At 51.7% G+C, this 18,255-nt stretch overlaps 5 protein-coding genes across 5 annotated transcripts; 1 reads left to right on the top strand and 4 right to left on the bottom strand.

Moving 5' to 3' along the window:
- The first annotated feature begins 67 nt into the window (after window positions 1–67).
- On the top strand, window positions 68–6,725 carry C8Q69DRAFT_201383 (nuclear pore complex protein An-Mlp1). The gene is made up of 2 exons (XM_028626078.1): window positions 68–595; window positions 655–6,725. The coding sequence occupies exons 1-2, from the start codon at window positions 304–306 to the stop codon at window positions 6,456–6,458; spliced, it is 6,096 nt and encodes a 2,031-aa protein (XP_028486320.1). The 5' UTR covers window positions 68–303; the 3' UTR covers window positions 6,459–6,725.
- Window positions 6,726–7,926, bottom strand: C8Q69DRAFT_201384 (transferase hexapeptide domain protein). Its single transcript, XM_028626079.1, has one exon. The coding sequence runs from the start codon at window positions 7,755–7,757 to the stop codon at window positions 6,993–6,995; it is 765 nt and encodes a 254-aa protein (XP_028486319.1). The 5' UTR covers window positions 7,758–7,926; the 3' UTR covers window positions 6,726–6,992.
- A 26-nt stretch (window positions 7,927–7,952) lies between these two features.
- On the bottom strand, window positions 7,953–8,986 carry C8Q69DRAFT_460728 (hypothetical protein). The gene is made up of 2 exons (XM_028630191.1): window positions 8,357–8,986; window positions 7,953–8,297 (listed from the first exon to the last, which is right to left on the bottom strand). The coding sequence occupies exon 1, from the start codon at window positions 8,784–8,786 to the stop codon at window positions 8,433–8,435; it is 354 nt and encodes a 117-aa protein (XP_028486318.1). The 5' UTR covers window positions 8,787–8,986; the 3' UTR covers window positions 7,953–8,297; window positions 8,357–8,432.
- A 160-nt stretch (window positions 8,987–9,146) lies between these two features.
- C8Q69DRAFT_460726 (putative magnesium dependent phosphatase) lies at window positions 9,147–10,360 on the bottom strand. Its single transcript, XM_028630190.1, has 2 exons — window positions 9,943–10,360; window positions 9,147–9,873 (listed from the first exon to the last, which is right to left on the bottom strand). Exons 1-2 carry the CDS (start codon window positions 10,134–10,136, stop codon window positions 9,411–9,413), a joined length of 657 nt encoding a protein of 218 aa, XP_028486317.1. The 5' UTR covers window positions 10,137–10,360; the 3' UTR covers window positions 9,147–9,410.
- A 520-nt stretch (window positions 10,361–10,880) lies between these two features.
- Window positions 10,881–15,929, bottom strand: C8Q69DRAFT_201343 (putative ABC transporter). Its single transcript, XM_028626077.1, has 4 exons — window positions 15,253–15,929; window positions 15,106–15,188; window positions 14,587–15,038; window positions 10,881–14,497 (listed from the first exon to the last, which is right to left on the bottom strand). The coding sequence occupies exons 1-4, from the start codon at window positions 15,825–15,827 to the stop codon at window positions 11,129–11,131; spliced, it is 4,479 nt and encodes a 1,492-aa protein (XP_028486316.1). The 5' UTR covers window positions 15,828–15,929; the 3' UTR covers window positions 10,881–11,128.
- Window positions 15,930–18,255: the final 2,326 nt, after the last annotated feature.

Below are 18,255 nucleotides of genomic sequence, written 5' to 3'. Positions count from 1 at the left end.
CAGCTGGGAAACCGCCCGCAAGTTCCAAGTCGAGTGAAGCTCTCTTCCTTTAGTTAGTTATCCAGGCCACTGCATTCACCCTTCAGGGTTGCTGGTCATCTCAACATTCCCTTTGTCTGTCTTTTCTTCATCCATCTTTTGTTAGCTGCGATATGTCCTAGACTTGTCGTTGGAGCGTTGAGTGCACCAATACTAACAGTGCACATCGCGCGCGACGTGGACCCGTCACTACGCATCGAGCTTTTCCACTCTCAACAGCTCCCTGCTACATACGGTGGCACAGAGTGCTGAAGCGTGGTAGCCATGGCGGCAGCTACGGTAGACGTACCATTCTTATCTACACATTATTCGATCCCAGAGACGACTCTCACTACTCTCACCCAAGCTCCTACCGTCGATCTTGTCAATCAACTGCTGGAAAGCATCACCACCAAGGCGCGTGAATATGACGAATTGAAGTCGGATAAGCTGCGTTTGGAGGTGGAGCTTGAAAATGCTGTGCGCACGAGCGAGTCGAAAATCAAGGTTCTGAAGGGATCAGTTGAGAAGGGACTTGCAGAGAGAGCAGACTTGCGGACAAAGCTGCAGGAAGCAGGTAAAGTGGCCATCTGGCATTGTCGACGCTGAAATGCATTCTAATTTTTCTTTTTCCAGAAAATGCGCGAGCTAGCTTGGAGTCTGAGATCGCGACTCTCAAATCTTCCTCGACTTCGAATGAGTCCGAGGTCAGCACCTTGAAGTCACGAATCAGCTCGCTCGAAGCATCTAATCGGGATACGCTTGCTCTTCTTGAGTCGAAGACTGCAGCCTACGACAAGCTCGCGGAGGAACTTTCAGCCCAACATAAGAAGACAATCGACCTGCGACGTGAACTTTCGACGGCCGAACAGAACCTCCAGGCCGCCAACTCCGCTTCCGCCAGTGCTAGATTCCGTGAGCAGAACTTGCAGCAGGAACTAGACCTGACGAAGAGGAACAATGAATGGTTCGAGACGGAGCTGAAGACCAAGTCAGCCGAGTATCTCAAATTCCGCAAGGAGAAGAGCGCCCGTCTCTCGGAGCTTCAGCGTGAAAATGAAGAAGCCAACGCGACTATCGACTCTCTCAGGCGCAATGAAAACTCCCTGAAGAGTCGTCTCGACGAAGTAGAACAGAAGTACGAGGAGTCGCTCGCGACCATTCAGCAACTCAAGGAAGAGGCTATTCAGGCCGCAGAATCGTTCAGAATCGAACTCGATAGTTCGAACCGTCTTGCTGAACTCCAGGGTGCCGCTGCGGAGACAGCCAAACAACGAGTGCAGGAATGCCAGCTGGCTCTGGAGAAAGCAAAGGATGATGCGGCGGGTGAAATATCTAGACTGCGTGTGGAGATCGAAAGCGAGCATTCCGACAAGGAGGCAGCGGAACGACGTATCGCTGAGCTTGAATTGACTGTGAGCCAGCTCGAGACAGAGGGCCGAACCCGGTCTTTGAGCCCAACTCGAAGCTTGAACGGAGGTCCAGCTACACCACTTCGTGCGGGCACTCCTGTTGGAACGTTCTCTCCCCGGACCTCAAGGACCAAGGGCAGCCTCACTCTCACGCAGATGTACACAGAGTATGACAAGATGCGGACAATGTTGGCAGCAGAGCAGAAGAACAACCAGGAGCTTAAGGCAACTCTGGATGAAATGGTTCAGGATCTTGAGTCCAGCAAGCCTGAAATCGACGAATTGCGCGCAGACCACGCAAGGCTCGAAAACGCCGTTGTCGACATGTCTAACATTTTGGAGTCGGCTGGAAAGGAGAGAGATGAAGCTGTTCGCGAAGCAAGGAAGTGGCAAGGACAGGTTGAAGGACTTACCCGTGAAGGAGAGATCCTTCGACAGCAGCTCAGAGACCTCAGTGCGCAGGTCAAGGTTCTGGTGCTCGAGGTTACCCTTCTTAGAGAAGGCGAGCAGGAGTATGACAGGGAAGAACTTGAGAAGATTGCCCGCAATGAAATCGACGAATCCATGGCCGATCTCACCGCCACTGGCCGTTTCATCAGCCGCAATCTCACAACCTTCAAGGATCTCAACGAGCTTCAGCAGCAGAACGTTACTCTGAGAAGGATGCTTCGCGAGATAGGTGACAAGATGGAGAGTGCCGAGGCGCGCGAAAAGGACGCTGCCTATATACAAGAACAGGAAGAGCTCAAGGAACTTCGTATTCGGGTTCAGACATATAGGGATGAGATTGCCAACCTGGTTGCGCAGACAAAGAGCTACGTGAAGGAGCGTGATACATTCCGCAGCATGCTGACACGCAGACGCCAGACTGTGGGTGATGCTTCTGCATTCTCCCAGTCGCTTCCTTTCGGTGCAACGCCCCCTACCGGAGATGAACAAGCCAGGGACATGACTGATTATGGAGAGCTGCTTCGTAAGGTGCAGGCTCACTTCGATACTTTCCGACAGGAGACGGCAACAGATCATGCGTCTTTGAAGCAGCAGGTCAATGAGCTGTCAAGGAAGAATTCTGAGCTCCTGAGCGAGATTAGCCGGTCGAACAGCCAGCTTACTGCGGCAACCCAGAGGGCCGAACTTCTTCAGAGCAACTTCAATATGCTGAAGAATGAGAACTCTGAACTACAGAAGCGTTATGCCACCCTTATGGAGAACGCCAACAGGCAGGACATCAAGACCCAACAGGCCGCCGAAGACCTGGTGGAGGCCAAGGGACTCATTGACAGCCTGCAAAGGGAAACCGCAAACTTGAAGGCGGAGAAGGACTTGTGGAAGAGCATTGAGAGGAGGTTGATCGAGGATAACGAATCCTTGCGCAACGAGCGCAGTCGTCTGGATTCTCTGAACGCCAATCTACAGAATATCCTGAACGAACGCGAACACACCGACGCCGACAGCAGGCGTCGCTTGCAGCTCAGTGTCGAGTCCCTCGAATCGGAACTGCAGTCTACAAAGAGGAAGCTCAACGAGGAGTCTGAAGAATCGAAGAAGGCAGCACTTCGCCGAGAGTACGAGCACGAACAGAGCCAGAAGAGAATTGACGACCTCGTCACCACTCTAGGCTCGGCCCGCGAGGAGCTGGTGGCCGTCAAGACCACCAGAGATCACCTACAGTCGAGGGTCGACGAGCTCACCGTGGAACTGAAAAGCGCAGAGGAACGACTGCAAGTTTTGCAGTCGAAGCCGAGCGCTGCCCCCTCAGCTGCACCAGCCCAGATTGCCGAGGCAACCGAGGAGAGAGAAGAAGGTATGGGTCTCACTCGTGAGCAGGAACTGGCGCTTGAAGTCTCTGAGTTGAAGCGCGACCTCGAGCTGGCCAGGTCTGAATTGGAGCACGCCAAGGAGCAGGTTGAAGACTACAAGGCTATCAGTGAGGCAACGGAAGAACGGCTACAGTCCGTCACTGAGACTCAGGAGCAATACAGGGAGGAGACTGAACGCCTTGTCGAGGAGAAGGAAAAGAGGATCCAGGATCTCGAAAAGCGTATCGAGGAGATCACGTCTGAGCTATCTACATCCAACAATGAGCTATCTAGACTTCGCGACGAACAAGCAGACGCTGGTCGTCGTCTAGAGGAACAGAAAGCGATGTATGAAGCGGAGGTTGCCAGACTCAAGGACGAGGCTGAGCGCCAGCGTACTGCTGCTCAGTTCCACCAGGAGGACCTCAAGGCTCAAGCAGAGATCGCCCAACACGCACAGCAGAACTACGAAAGCGAGCTGCTGAAGCATGCTGAGGCGGCCAAAAATCTCCAGACAGTCCGGGCTGAAGCCAACACCTTGAAGCTTGAAGTTGTTGAGTTGAGAACACAAGCGGAGACGGCAAAGAAGAATCTGTCTCAGAAGGAAGAGAGCTGGACCGAACTGAAAGCAAGATACGAGAGTGAGCTCACTGAGTTGCAGAAACGCCGCGAGGAGGTCCTTCACCAGAACTCCTTGCTGCATAACCAACTCGAGAGCATTACCAACCAGATATCGACGTTGCAACGGGATCGCGCCAACATACAGGAGGGCGAGGAGGAAAGCGAAACGACAAGCTCCAACTTGGAGGGCCTGCAGGAGGTTATTAAATACCTGCGGAGAGAGAAGGAAATCGTTGACGTACAATATCATCTGTCGACACAAGAGAGCAAGCGCCTTCGACAGCAGCTTGATTACACTCAGTCGCAACTCGATGAGACCCGTCTCAAGCTGGAGCAGCAGCGCCGTGCGGCCGCTGACAGCGATCACAACGCACTGAGCCACAACAAGCTCATGGAGACATTGAACGAGCTCAACCTGTTCCGTGAGAGCAGCGTTACTCTTCGAAACCAGGTGAAACAGGCCGAGGCTGCTCTTGCAGAGAAGTCTGCTCGCGTCGATGAGCTGGTCCAGCAGATGGAACCTCTGGAGACTCGGATCCGCGAACTTGAGAATGTCGTAGAGATCAAAGACGGAGAAATAAAACTTCTCCAGGAAGATAGGGATCGCTGGCAGCAACGAACCCAAAATATCTTACAGAAATACGACCGGGTGGACCCTGCCGAGATGGAAGCTCTGAAGGAGAAACTCGCCACGCTGGAAAAGGAACGAGACGAGGCAGTCTCAGCCCGCGACAATCTCCAGGCACAGGCGGCAACGTTCCCAGAGCAGCTCAAACACGCCGAAGAGCGAATTCAGGATCTACGTGCTAAACTCACGGAACAGTTCAAGGCTAGGTCCAAGGAGTTGACGGGACGTATCAATTCTAAGCAGCAGGAACTCAATGCTGTGTTGCAAGAGAAGGAGGTTATCCAGGAAGAACTGAAGACGACACGGGAGGAGCTTGATGAACTGAAGAAGAAGCTGGCAGAACAACCAGCGTCGGTGTCGGCTCCTGTGAGCGCCGAGAATGGAACGAACATCAACTCTACTCCTGCATCTCAGTTCCCTACGCAGACGGTGCAAGTGACATCCGGGGCTGATGAGGAGAAGGTCAAGGCTCTGGAAGAGAAGATCCAGAGACTGGAGGCGGCTCTCGCGGAGAAGGACGCGCAGGCCGAGGCCAAGATTAAGGAAAGGGTAGATAGGATGAAGGAGACGTTCAATCAGAAGTTGAACGAATTCAGGAACAATCACCGACAGGAGATCGAGAAGCTCAGGGCCAGTCAACAGCAGCAAGGGCAGCCTCAGGAGCAGGGTACACCAGCTCAAAAAGCAGCAGAGGCTCCTGCAACTCCCGCTACCCCAGTCAAGGAAGCGGACGATAGCCTGCCCCAGCTTACTGACATCCAAGCAAGGAATCTGGTTGCCAAGAATGAAACCATTCGAAACATTGTTCGCGCGAATATCAGGACAGGGATTGCCAAGGAGAGGGAACGACAGGAAGCTCAGCAGGCTGCTCCTGCACAGAGCCAAGAAGCTTTGGCGGAGCTGGAGAAGAAGTTCAACGAGGAGAAAGAAGCTTTGAAGAAGGCCCACGAGCAGGGAGTGGAGGAAAAGATCAAGTCTGCTGTCGAGCTATCTGACAAGAAGACTGCCGTGAAGATGAGCATGCTTGATACACGATATAGAACCGCACAAGCAAAGATTGACGTGGTCCAGAAGGCCGCCGTTGAGACACCACAGAAACCCGTGGTCGAAGTCTGGGAGGTTGCGAAGAATGCCAAAGCAGCCCCTGCTGCGCCGGCTCAAACACCTAAGCGGCCTCCTCCCTCGCCAGCACAAGGCCAACCTCAAGCAGCCGCTAGTGCTGCGCCGTCTCCCGCTCCCACTCCTACGCCTGCTCCTACGCCTGCTCAGGCTCCTGCTCCTGCTGCTGAGGCCCCGTCTCAGGAGCCATCTGCAGCTCAGGAGCCTCAACAAGTAGCTCCTGCGCAGGCTCAGCCAGCTGCCACTGCACAAGAGGCGGTGCAACCACAAGAGCAGCATCAAGCGCAGTCAACTCAACAAGCACAACCGGCACAGCAGCAGGCCCAGGAACAGCAGCAACAGGCTGAATCCCAACCTCAGAACCCCTTTGGACAGTCCCAACAGAACCAGCAACCTTCTGGCCTACCGAACAAGCCCCCAGCCGGGACTGGCATTGGTAACCACCCTATGGCCGGTGCAAACGCGCTGAGGGCACTGCAGTCCGGCCTCCCCATTGCTAGGGCGGGAAGAGGAGGTGGACGTGGTGGCATGCAACCGCAGAACCAACAGCTGCAGCAACAGCAGCAGCAGAATCCGTTCGGCCCCCAGGCAACGCAGCAGCAGCAGGCACAGGGCCAGGGCCAGCGTGGCTCTGGACTGCCTCGTGGCCGGGGTGGACGCGGCGGTGGCCAAGGTCGGGGAGGACAACAAAATGTCCAAGGTCAAGGCCAGTCGAACAGAGGCGCATTGAATGCTCAGGCTCGTCAGTTCATTCCTCAAGGCAACAAGCGTGCAAGGGAAGATGGTGCTGAGGGCAGCGTCGATGCCGGAGCAAATGCAGGCAAGAGAATGCGAGGCGGTGGCAATGCTAGAGGCTCTTAGAGCTTGCCATCCCTGCGTCGGTCTTCTAATCATGTTTCTTTCTCCCTTCTCTGCTTGTTTTCAGTCGGCGGCAAAATATGATATAATTTCCTTTGTTAATGTTGTGCATTTCTCGGGTTGAGATCTCACCCATATCCATCTTGTCATTTCTGCAGTTACATCAATCATGGCGCACTGACTGATCGTTCTATCTGGTATACAATTTACGGTGTGGAAGTTACGAGGTTGAGAAGGGCGCCGACATCTTCTACAGTGTATAGTAGTTTAGCAGGCTTAGAAAAGCATGTTTTTGTATCATTATCTGTCCACAGCAGCAAATCGGTAGCCCTGGTTATAGCTATGCACATACAAATCAAATCTCTCTCTATGGGTATATTGAACACTGTACAAAACAATATAAGGCCAAATGTCATAGCATCGTAATCTCCTTCGTCCTCTCCGAAGAGCCGCCCTGCTTGCTGCAATAGAATCAAATCCCCCCCGACTTCTCAATGATAGCCTTTTTCCCCTCCAATCTCCAAGCTGCAGAACAATTCACCTTTTCCTCGAGCCACCCGCAGACATCCCGATCAACTTGACTAAGCCCTCCTTCTCCTTATGCAGGACGAGTAACCTCGCATCCTCTACCACCCTGCCATCTGGCACATCACCCTTTGATATCGAACTCGTCGTCACTGTCCCAACCACCCTCTTCCTGCGTCTCTGCCCAAAGCCAACCCCCGATCCCCAAACCACCGTCCAATCATCAATCCGCCCATTCTCAGCAACCTCACACCCAGAACACACCTTCGAATGAGCCCCCACGACAGCATTCCGATTCACAGTGGCTAGAGAATCGATCACGGCGCTAGACCGAACGTACGCGCCAGGAAGGATAGTTGCGAGCGGAGCAATCGTCACTGAGGAAGAGAGACGTGTTGCGATTCCGCCTCCTTCAGAAGAAGGCGAGGTAGGAGATGTAGGGGATCCTGCGGACGGCGGCGGGGAGCCGATCACGCTCTTTTCGCCAATGATGCACCCGTCGCCGATGACGAGGGGGCCTTCGAAAGAGTAGAGACGCGCGCGAGGGTGGATGACGCTTCCGGCCCCGATGGCGATCTGGTACGTGCCTTGTAGGACGGCGGTGTCTGCGACGACGGAGCTGGGATGGATGGAGAGAGGTGCTCGTGGTGTGGAGGATGCTGATGAAGATGCGGCGTGCGAGTTGGATGAGCGATGGGGGTGGGATGAGGATGAGGAGCGGTGTTGTGATGAGGAGGGACGCGCCGCTGAAGGTGGTTTGAGATGTTGGTCTGACATTGTTCTCTCTTGCTCTTGCTGGTGAGTATGTAGATTGGTATAAGACGCGTGAGTTGAACGTTGAATGTTGGGTGTTTGTAGTTGTAATAAGCAAGCTTAAGCTCGGCGAGAGTGGAAATGGAGCCGGGGAAGCTTGGGCTTTTGATATGCCATACTTATTGTACTGTAGCTACTTACTCGTAATAAGAGTATAAGAACTGGCCCTCGCTGCTCCAACTACCCGTATTTCTTTCTTACTTTTTATATTTTCTCTAAAGATCTCTATTATTAGGATAGCTGGGCCGTTTCTTCCCAGCTGATCCCTTATGCTTGTATGTACATACATACATAGCATCATTGAACCCCCGAGCCGATCACTTCTTCTCCCTCCCCAGGGAAAATACTAAGCTAATTAATTCATATATGAAAGAACTGCATAGTTCAATACCAACTGCTATCTATACCGACTAGAATATCTGATGGCTTGTACTGTATGTATAACCCCACATATCATAATTGTATACCTAGTATCTTGTGTGTGAAGGAGAATAATCGCGACACCTGAAAGTCAGTTCCAACATCTAGTAAGTGTGCTGCCGACGGAATACATGCATACATACATAGATTTCATTCCCTGATGGATTTCCATAACTAGTTCCTATCTTGATCTGTTGCAGCCCAGATTTCGCCATATGATCACCTACGAAGCAACACTGCAACCGTAACGGCCCCCAAACCCACCAACGCTACGTCGCCCCAATACTCTTTCCCCGCCTGTAGTTGTATAAGCAGGCCCATGGTGAAAAATGAGAGACTGATTGCTGCAGCAGACAGCTTGACTGCCCGGTTCCCGAAAACCAGCATCAATCCCATCACCGTGTCGATGATGGGTGTGATAGTTGCAATGGTCGAGCCGTCGTCTGGCGAATGATACTCCTGAAATGCGTACCATCCTGGCGTATACTTGCCGTGCGTGAAGCGAGAGAAGCCGCCCAGAAGGACGACGCACGAGAGCATATAAACTGGGAGGCTGACGTGTAGGGGAAACATGACTGGAAGTAGAGAGTCCTGGGCTCGATCGATACAAGGTCGTAAGGGATGATGGGACGTAGGTTCAAGTGCAGTTGCAAGATGTGGCAACTCGTCTGGTGGAATGAAGAACAATGCGAATGGAAACTATTAATAAGAAACTGGTTGAATGGTTCGGGAATAATAAATAATAATACTTAAGGCGCGCAACGAGGGGTATTTATGCCTAAATGGGACAGAGAGGAGTGTACCTAGTTAACAACTACTAGCTAACTAGTTGATGGCTAAATGGCGTCTGTGCAATTCTATCCCAGTGTCAATGCCACATTCATGAGGGAAAATGTGTTACAATAATCATGTACAGGATTATATTCCGATTAATCGTATATTTATTAATCAGGGACGACAACTTCCAGGCACCTGTAAGCTCTCAAATCCATGACCGGAACCAAAACCTCATCTCATCATCTCATTATAAATGGAGGGTATCGATCTATCGCGAATAGTCTAAGCAAAATGCATATTCATAACATAACATAACCAAGTCTCATAACGCTCCAAAAAGCCCAGATGTAAAGCATAAGTATGTGTGTGTGTATATATGTATGTCCTCGAGACCACAAAAAAAAGATCACGGAGGAAAAATTAATCCTCCGCTTCCTGCTTCTCTTTCACCTCCCCAGGCTTTATCCCCCTTCTTCTTCGCCACTCCCAGACTCCCCGATCAACTTCTTCTCTGGTCATTCCATCCCGCACGAGACAGAATGCGACACCTAGTTCTGTCTGCACATTGCGATTCCGCGCCTCGTCGTCGAAAAACAGCATGTCTTCATACGGGATTCCGCTCGCTTGCTGTATTCGGGAAAAATGGGTTGTCTTGGTCCCGGGGAAAATCTGGATGTAATCGAAGTAATCCAATGCACGAACGGAACGCGTGTTTGCATTAGGGTTATCAGTGAAGGTCGGGATAATATGGAGGGCCTTGAGCATGTCGCGTGCAAGGTCGGGGGCGTGTGTGCGCGATGCAAGACCAAGGGGAATATTGCGGATCTTGCACGCATGTACGATGGAGGATACAGCAGGATAGAAGGCAAACGATTCACCCCATCTACAAGTGAAAAGCAGGTCAGCGCTGTAGGCGTGGAAATCCAATGGCGCAGAAGTGGAAGTGACTTACTTATCAACAGCACGAGAATTGTTGTCCTTGGGCTTGACAGGGGCGCTCACATGCGTATCGACCCAGAAGGGCCATAGTGTGTAATCGAGGTCGAATACAAAAAGCTTTGGTAGTGGTAGGCCGTCATTGAAGGTAGATGGCGCGCTGGATGTATCATCGAGGGGCGGAGCAACCTGCTTCTTGGTCCAGACCATTATTTTCGGCACTCTGGAGTGTTTCGATGAACAGTGAAATGTCCCAATATACAAATTTTGTGTCTCTGAATGAGAATCGCACTGTGGCAACTGTGGCGCAATTCCCGCGTAAGTATTATTAATATTGTATACAGCCTCGAAGACTAAAGGCAATGAGCGTGAGGTGAGACGGATCAGAGGTATCTACAGTAGATAGTGGTGTACTTACGGAGGTGGCATAGCGTGGTCGTTACCGCCCACCGTAGAGCAGAGTAGGTAAGTATGGTACAGTACGGTCTTGTGTTGATAGCAACACCAAGACTTACTAAGCTATATAGTCCTACCCGTGGAATCGTGAACATACAAACTGTTTCCAGATCGCATAATACAATACAATACAAAGCGATGCTTTAGTTTATGAATTATAGTGCATTTTAGATTTGACTTGAAATATCCCGATAAGGAATAGAGGACTATGATTCACAACTTCAACACACCGAAGGATGTTGAGGTACATTGGGAGCAGATCAGGCCTAAGCTAGGGGCAGAATAGTTAGAAGAAATCTACTCAGAAGAAGAATACGAAGCTAGCACTATAGAATACAAGTTCTACCAGAACCAAGATTGGATAAAGGAATATTCAGTGTCGGATGAGCTCATGCATTGTCAGACATGCATAAACAATAATCAAGGTCTTTAATAATCTATTAATGGTGAAATATGAAAGTTGCTTGTTCAGATGAATAGAAAAGCAACGAGCAGGCGCAGGAAGGACATGTACCTGGCGCAATCAAAGAATCTAGACACAAAATTCTTGAGAATTAAGGAATAACGGATGTGCAATAAAAGGCCACGGGACTCCGGTGTAAATCCATGTAAATGCAGCAAGGTGTATCGAGTGATTTAGAGGGTGGAAGAGACATATCTCCGAGGAGCGAGTGGAGAAATCAGAAAGGACAGTGCGTTTGATTTCGTATTGTTTTCTTTCTTTCTTCGTGCTCCGTTCGGCGAAATCAGGTCGTACCCTTGGTTCTCTTTCCCTTGGGCACACGAGCCAGCCAGTAGATGCCCACGGCCGCAACGACGTTGAAAAATATGTAGATCCACATAAAGCCAAAATTACGCCATGCATCCTTGTAGTAACTCGACACGGTAGCCAAGAAGGTGTCGGTGTCGGACATCTGACAGAATCCGCAGTTGGTCGTAGCGTCTGGGTTTGCAACGTATCCACCGGCCTTGCTGATGTAGGGGTTCATATAATCGCCGCAGGTCATGTTGCTTGGGGGATCGAAACGAAGGAGTTCAACGTCCTCACATACCACATTCGTGCCTGAAACACCCGTCGAGAGCATTGCCGATACAAGATATGTGAAAGGTGAAACGCGATACATGAAGATCCAGAATCCAGGAAGCGCTTCGGGTGTCGCAAGAACACCGCAAAAGATCAGGCACAGAGAGAAAAGCAAGTTGGCAAGGTTACCACCGGTCTCTGCCAACTCCACACCTGCAATGATCATATGAGCAAAGGTGGAGGTGAACAGCAAGAAAGTCCAAATGAGCAGAAACATGAGGGCTCCGCGCTCGTGCACGGCGTCGGTGGGTTCGGCGTTCCGGTACAGTCCAATCGGGTAGTACCAACAGACGAAGATAAAGACAGCCATCAATGTGTTCCAGGGAAGTTCAACCAAGATGTTAGCAGTCATAAAAGACTGCCAGGAGTACGTCTTCGAAGGCCGTTCGCGAACCTCGTAGAGAGATCGCTGGGTACAGAAATTGGGCATGATCTGTTGAACAAGGTTACCGAAGATAGTCATCAGCATGAAAATACTGAACATTTGGTTCTGCAGTCCCTGCAAACTGTTCTGGGCATGGAAGAAAGAGAACCCGATGTAGAGAGCAGTGAGGATGGATAGGGCCGACTTGGAGTAGATGTACGAGGGAGTCCGCCAGTACTGGGCGAAAACACGGACAAGACACTCGTAGAGTTGGACCGAAAATGGCGCAGCGAACTCCTTGTATGAAGAAGGATCAGTCACCGAAGAGTCGACCGGTTTCTGGGACAGAGTCGACTTCAATTCAGCCAGGTGCTCATGGACCGCCTTGCGCTCAGGACTCTCGCGCCAAACAGCGGGCCAGTCAATGTCAGTGTGAGATCCAGGAGCGGCACCGATAACGTCAAGCATCCATTCGGCGGGGTTCGCGTCTGGCGGTAGCTTCGGCGCACCGTTTCTCTCGAAGTAGCTGGAGAGGGTAGACGACTTCTCTCCAATCTCACCGAAATAGACGGTCTTACCACCCCTCGCCAGGAACAGGAGACGATCGAATCGCTGGAACAGCATGGCTGACGGCTGGTGGATAGTACACAGGATAGCCTGGCCGTGTGCGGTCAGAGTGTCGATGAGATCCAAGATAGACCACGAAGTTTGACTGTCAAGACCAGAGGTAGGTTCGTCCAAGAAGAGGAGCAGTTGTGGCTTGGCAGCCAGCTCGACTCCAATGGTAAGACGCTTGCGCTGTTCGACATTGAGACCTTCACCGGGGACACCTACAACGGCATCGGCGTAGGATTCCATGCCAAGCAGTTTGATAACTTCTTCAACATAATCGAGCTTCTCCTGGCGACTCACGTGGGCAGGCTGGCGAAGAATTGCACTGAAGCGCAGCGCCTCGCGGACTGTGGATGTCGAAAGATGGAGATCCTGTTGCTGGACATAACCGGTCTTGCGCTGGAATGATTGATCTCGAGGGCGACCATCAACTAGCATCTCTCCCGTCACGACACCCATGGTGACACGAGTGGCGAGAACATCAAGTAGAGTTGTCTTACCAGCGCCAGAAACGCCCATCAACGCAGTGGCAGTACCCGGTTTGACCCAACCGTCAACGTGGTCAAGGATGCGCCGTGGCTCTCCTTTAATCTTGATATCGTAGCAGACATCTTGCCACTGGAAGATAGCCGTCTGTCTCTGGATGGCCGCGGTGGTGTGTCCGTTGTTCACCTCAGTCTTCTCGGCAGGAACTGGCTCGGGCTGCGTCTCGACATCGTCGGACGCTTTGCGAGCCGCCACGGGCTGGTGGCCACGGCGGAAGAGAAGAACCTCACCCTTGGACTTGGCCTCGGTGATGTATTCTGAAGCCACAAGATAGGTGAACATGAAGAAGACCATAAAGCCGAACATGATACCGAGATTCCTCCAAAGATGACTCTTTGCGTACTCGAAACTCTTGCTGAGATACAGGTTACCTTGGACCGTTGATTGACCTGCAACAGCACCGACTGTGGAACAGATCTTGTTGGCCATGGGCACGTTTTCGTATCCCGGACCCGTGGGGACGATCTGATTGGCCGCACATTCAAAGGTTCTGTCGTGGAATTCGTTGACCATGAAGCTCTCGAAAGCATACGAAATGGGGTCAAGGTAGTTCATCCAACGAGACCAGCCCAACATGTTGCGAGTGGGGATGGTAAAACCGGTATAGATGACCAGACCGAGAATGAGGATAGCCGCGGGCGCCAGAGCCTGTGCTAGCGTCCGAGAGGATGCCGCGATCGTACGGAAAATCATCGACATGGCAAACGTGGTGACGATCGAGAAAAGGTAGAAGATGAAGAATGCGCCGGGCTCTCGACGCAGATCGGTCAGGAAATAAAGCGTGAGATTGAACGTTGTCGCATTGAGCAGTTTGTAGGGCACGTCACACAGCATCGATGCAATCGCCTCCGTGAACGGGTGATACAGGGCGTAACGAGCGTGCTTTTCGACAATCGGACGTTGAGCATATAGAGTGAGGATTTCGAGAGCACTAGAGAATGCATTAAGCAAGACGGCGAAGAACAGCAGGGCACCACGAGCATAGAAGCTGCCGGTGTCCTTTCGGAGATTGTAGAAGACGCTTCCAATGATGAGGGCCATGATAGTGTTTCCGATTAACTGAGTCAGGGTCAGACTTGCGTCGCCCTTGAGACGCAAAAAGCCACGCCAGACGCAAAGCTTGACCTGCTCATAGACGGAGATCGTGTATGGGGACTTGATACGCTGACTCTTGGCCTGCTGAGCTCGGCGGGCTTCGACGAACTTCTGGTAGCTTTCGCCGCCGATGGGATATGTTCGCTCGTACTCGTCAATTTCCTTCATCAGCTTGGCATAAGCGTCACTCTTCTTCCAGGCAGCGGCAAACTCGTCAGGTGTCCTTGGGACAAGGTTCTCGTATCCTGGCTTCACAATTCGCTCAGCGGGACTGGTCAGCGAGGTCAGGAAATCGGCTGTCGTCTGACGCTCTGGGCACTCATATCCCATGGTGGTGAAGAATTCCTTGGCCTCCTCCGTGCGACCGAAATAGATCTGTCGACCTTCATAGAGGACGGCCACTTTATCAAAGACCTACAACGACCAGTGTTAGCACGTTGGGGGGGGGGGGGGGGGGGGGGGGGGGGGGGGGGTCCTCATATCTACGGACGAGAGAAACTCACATCGTAAGCGCTCTGGGAGGCCTGGTAGATGGCGACACAAGCCGTCGTACCAGCGTATTCAGTGCTCAAGCGCAGTGTTTTACAGAACTCCAACGCGTTGGCACTATCCAGACCTCTGGTACTGTTGTCCCAGCACTGGATGGGACTTTGGCTGAGGGTAGCCTCCGCGATACTGACACGTTTGCGCTCTCCACCACTGACACCACGGACGAAGTCGTTACCAACTCTGGTATTGATCGTATGCGACAATCCAAGCATCGCCATCATAACGTCTCGCATGTGTTCTGCATACTGCCTGCGGGTGACCCCAGGGAGACGATTTCGCGGGGCGCGAGCCAATGCGGCAAAGGTGAGCGTGTCCCCCACGCTGAGCTGGGGGAAGTGGACATCTGTTTCGGCGGTATAGATAGCTTCACCACGGAACTGGCCGCGCATCTGCTTTGCCGAAATACCTGTAGATATGTCAGTTTGCTGCGTTTTTCTCTTCTCCCCCCGACCCATGTAGTTGGCAAACTTTACCTTGATAGTTCATATACGACGAATCATCCATGTAAATTCCGTTCATCTCTCCAGCAATCGTCTTCAGGAAGGTCGAACATCCACTAGAAAAAAAAAAAAAAGAGTCAATAAATTGCGGTTCTTCTAAACCAAAGAAGAGTAACGTACCTTCCCGGTCTTCCCAGAACGACGAGCATCTCCCCGCTTTTGATCAAGCCGTCAAAGTTGCGCAAGATCTGGATCTTCTGCTTGCCCGACCCGGCGATGTTCCGGACGAGCGAGCCCAGCGCAAGAACTGAATTGGCCACATCCTTCTGATAATCGGTCGGACTGCCGTATCCGTGCACGCTGAGGTTCTTGAAGGCCAGACCGGCCGTGCGTTGCGGATAGCGTTCTGGGTCGCGGGACTGGATCGCAAACAGGGCCTTCATCCAATTCTTCGGTTTGAAGTTGGGGCTGTGCGGATTCAAGGTCGAATCCTCGGGGACATCCAGAAACGGATTTGGCAGGTCCTCTTTGGTCGAGTACCGGGTCGACTCACGGGTCAATCGCCGTGCCAACTGACTGATGTGCTGCTCCAACTGCTCCTCCTTGTCTTCCTTCTCTTCCAATGCGGTATCGTCAGTCGACACGCTGTTCGCGACTCCACGAACCGCGTCCTCATTGTTCTCTTGATCCCACGGACCAGCGCGCCCCCCGCGCTCCGGGTTGAGATTGGGGTTGATGGTCCCAAGTAGAGACATGGTCAAGTCGAACGAAGGGGGGACACCCCTTGGTAGCTAGAAACGAACACCAAACGTCTCTCACCACTGTACAACGGACGACAGAGGGATGGGGAGAGAAATAAGGAGACGGGAATTATTGGCGCAGGTGGTAATCAAGTTGCTCGACGGCATAGGACGGCCGTCGTAGGGTATATATCCAGGCAGGGCGAGTTATCAATCACCATGCGACAGTACAGTGTTTCCGGCTCAGCGAATCGGGATGGCCGTAGCAGTAAACCCGGTCGATTGTCAGCAGCGGCGACATTTAGCTGCTTTAGGTCGTCTAGTTGCAGACAGACGGAACGCCAACGAACCGAGCCAGTGGGTTGTCTGGAACAAAAGTCATAGAGAGAGTACAAAGGGCAAACGGGCTAACTAGTTCGACGATGCGATGCTTAATCGGGCAGTTGCACCAGGAGGCGCCAACGATGCTTCGCGTCGCCCGCTGGCAACCTTGATTGGCTGGCAGGCCGCGCGGAATGCCCCCGCCCGGGGAAAAGTATCCTTTTCGTTCTGGCGGGCACCGGATGCTGCATTCTCCGTTCGCGGGGGGTTTCTTACCGTATCGGATTCAGGGCCCTCGCGCGTTCCGGGTGGGCCACGCTCTCTGCGACCGCGATCCCGAGCGCCTCACAGGTGCATTGGGCCCCGTTGAACTACTGACTCAGCCAGACTAAGCCTGATGCGTGATAATTCACTGTCAGTGGTATCGGACAGTACCGACAATATTACAATAATACACGGACCGCACTGACCCATGGAAATATTAATATCAAAAAGTCATATTCTTAAGTGAGTTAATTTCCCGAAACGAGCAATACGAGCCAAACGAGCGGTCTTCTTGGCGCTGGCGGGCTTCTAGATGTTCGATAGCAGACCGTAGATAGTCTAGATACATGGCGTTTTTCTTGTCGTCGCAGATCATGAGCCACAACGGAGATACTCGACTCGGCTCCGTACTTGACTCGTGCTTGTCGGCTTCCCAGGCCTCCGTGTAGATAACTTCGATGCTATCTAGTTAACCAGAGAATTAACCTAGCGGTTCGGTTCTACTGATCCCCGCGGTCGAAACTCGTCCGCCCCTCTCCTCCGCTCTCGATCATCCCGATAGACCAAGACAGGCAACTACAATTATTATTATTTTCATTATTATTATGCAGCAGCCTAACAGCAATCACTAATACTCGCTCACTAGTATCTCGCAATAATCCATGCAGCCATGTCTCAAGGCTCGTAGCATCTAATCATCACTAACTAGTAAGATGACTATTGTCAGCAGTGTCAGCAGCTTTTCGTCATCTGGGCCCAACCATAAGAGCAACAGCAGCACCGTGAGATTGTCAGGCACCATAATACATGTTTTGGAGAAACTCTACATCCTCAACCGGTCAAGTTAGCAACTGTAATCCCTACCTAAATAACCTAATATACTTAATTTCCCTATACTCCATCGTCGTTTGCCAACAAGGCTCCTCTCGCCCGCTGATAATCATCCAGGGAAACAATCTTTCCGGCTCCCGAGGCCGCCACCCACCCATTAAAGTTGGCAGAGCTTGTTTTGTCCGGTGATTCAACAACTTAATTGTAGTAGTTAGTACTTTGTAGGAGCCGCTTGCTCATTATGACTATGTACTTCCCGGTTCCGATGGCTTTAATCTTTGTTCTTTTCGAAAGAATCCAGAGTCCGGATGGATGGAGATGGAGTTGCTGCTGAGTCGGCTCCGCGGGGTGAGCGAGGATCGGTTCCGCTCAGCTGCGCTGCACAACACCGACGATGAGTCGCTCTAGTGCTGATCTTGCCTTCCAAGGTTATGGGACTCAGTTACTAACTTACAAGTCACGGATATGATATATCCTCGTCCTCCCAAGCTTTATCGGCCACGGTTTCCGCCGCTTATCAGCAGTCACGAGGATGCAACGGACCTCCAGATGATTTCTGAGCTTTTCCAGACTCCCGCCAAGGTCCCCTGTTTGCCCGTTTGGCTTAGGTATTCACCGACATTTCGAGAACCTCGTCATTGCCAGCAGCGGTGATGGCTCCTTGCATTGAATGCAATTATGGTACATGCTATCAATGAAGACGGTAGGATTTCTCCCGTCTCGACTATTGTAGATGTAGAAATGCACTCGACATACATTCACAGCTATCCGTCATCCTGCTCGACCCCGCCTTTCCACATCTTCTATATATCTCTTCTCTTGTTATTCCTTCCTCCTTTCTCTCTTCCACCATGCACTACACCCTCTATATCAATGCAGCTTTGAACTGGAGGTTTGTACATATAAACTCCTTATACATCCTGATGCACCTTCTGCGGAGCATCTATACAGATTTACTTAATCCCTTCATGAATTTCATGGCAGGCGGCTAGGATTTACCTTGCAAGCATGAAACTCATGATGGCTA

The sequence above is a fragment of the Paecilomyces variotii genome, assembly GCF_004022145.1.
Source record: "Paecilomyces variotii strain CBS 101075 chromosome Unknown C8Q69scaffold_3, whole genome shotgun sequence".
Lineage (NCBI taxonomy): Eukaryota > Fungi > Ascomycota > Eurotiomycetes > Eurotiales > Thermoascaceae > Paecilomyces > Paecilomyces variotii.
The sequence above is the reverse complement of the archived record's forward strand: the minus strand, read 5'-3'. Positions and strand labels throughout refer to the sequence as shown.

Excerpts from the sequence above, each read along its gene's own strand:
- C8Q69DRAFT_201383 (XM_028626078.1), top strand. The coding sequence starts at position 304 with ATGGCGGCAGCTACGGTAGACGTACCATTCTTATCTACACATTATTCG. Across the intron at positions 596-654 it reads GACAAAGCTGCAGGAAGCAG|AAAATGCGCGAGCTAGCTTG; the intron begins GTAAAGTGGCCA and ends TTCTTTTTCCAG.
- C8Q69DRAFT_201343 (XM_028626077.1), bottom strand. The coding sequence starts at position 15,827 with ATGTCTCTACTTGGGACCATCAACCCCAATCTCAACCCGGAGCGCGGG. Across the intron at positions 15,189-15,252 it reads GTTCTGGGAAGACCGGGAAG|TGGATGTTCGACCTTCCTGA; the intron begins GTACGTTACTCT and ends TTTTTTTTCTAG. Across the intron at positions 15,039-15,105 it reads GTCGTATATGAACTATCAAG|GTATTTCGGCAAAGCAGATG; the intron begins GTAAAGTTTGCC and ends ACATATCTACAG.
- C8Q69DRAFT_460728 (XM_028630191.1), bottom strand. The coding sequence starts at position 8,786 with ATGTTTCCCCTACACGTCAGCCTCCCAGTTTATATGCTCTCGTGCGTC.
- C8Q69DRAFT_460726 (XM_028630190.1), bottom strand. The coding sequence starts at position 10,136 with ATGGTCTGGACCAAGAAGCAGGTTGCTCCGCCCCTCGATGATACATCC. Across the intron at positions 9,874-9,942 it reads AATTCTCGTGCTGTTGATAA|ATGGGGTGAATCGTTTGCCT; the intron begins GTAAGTCACTTC and ends TTTCACTTGTAG.
- C8Q69DRAFT_201384 (XM_028626079.1), bottom strand. The coding sequence starts at position 7,757 with ATGTCAGACCAACATCTCAAACCACCTTCAGCGGCGCGTCCCTCCTCA.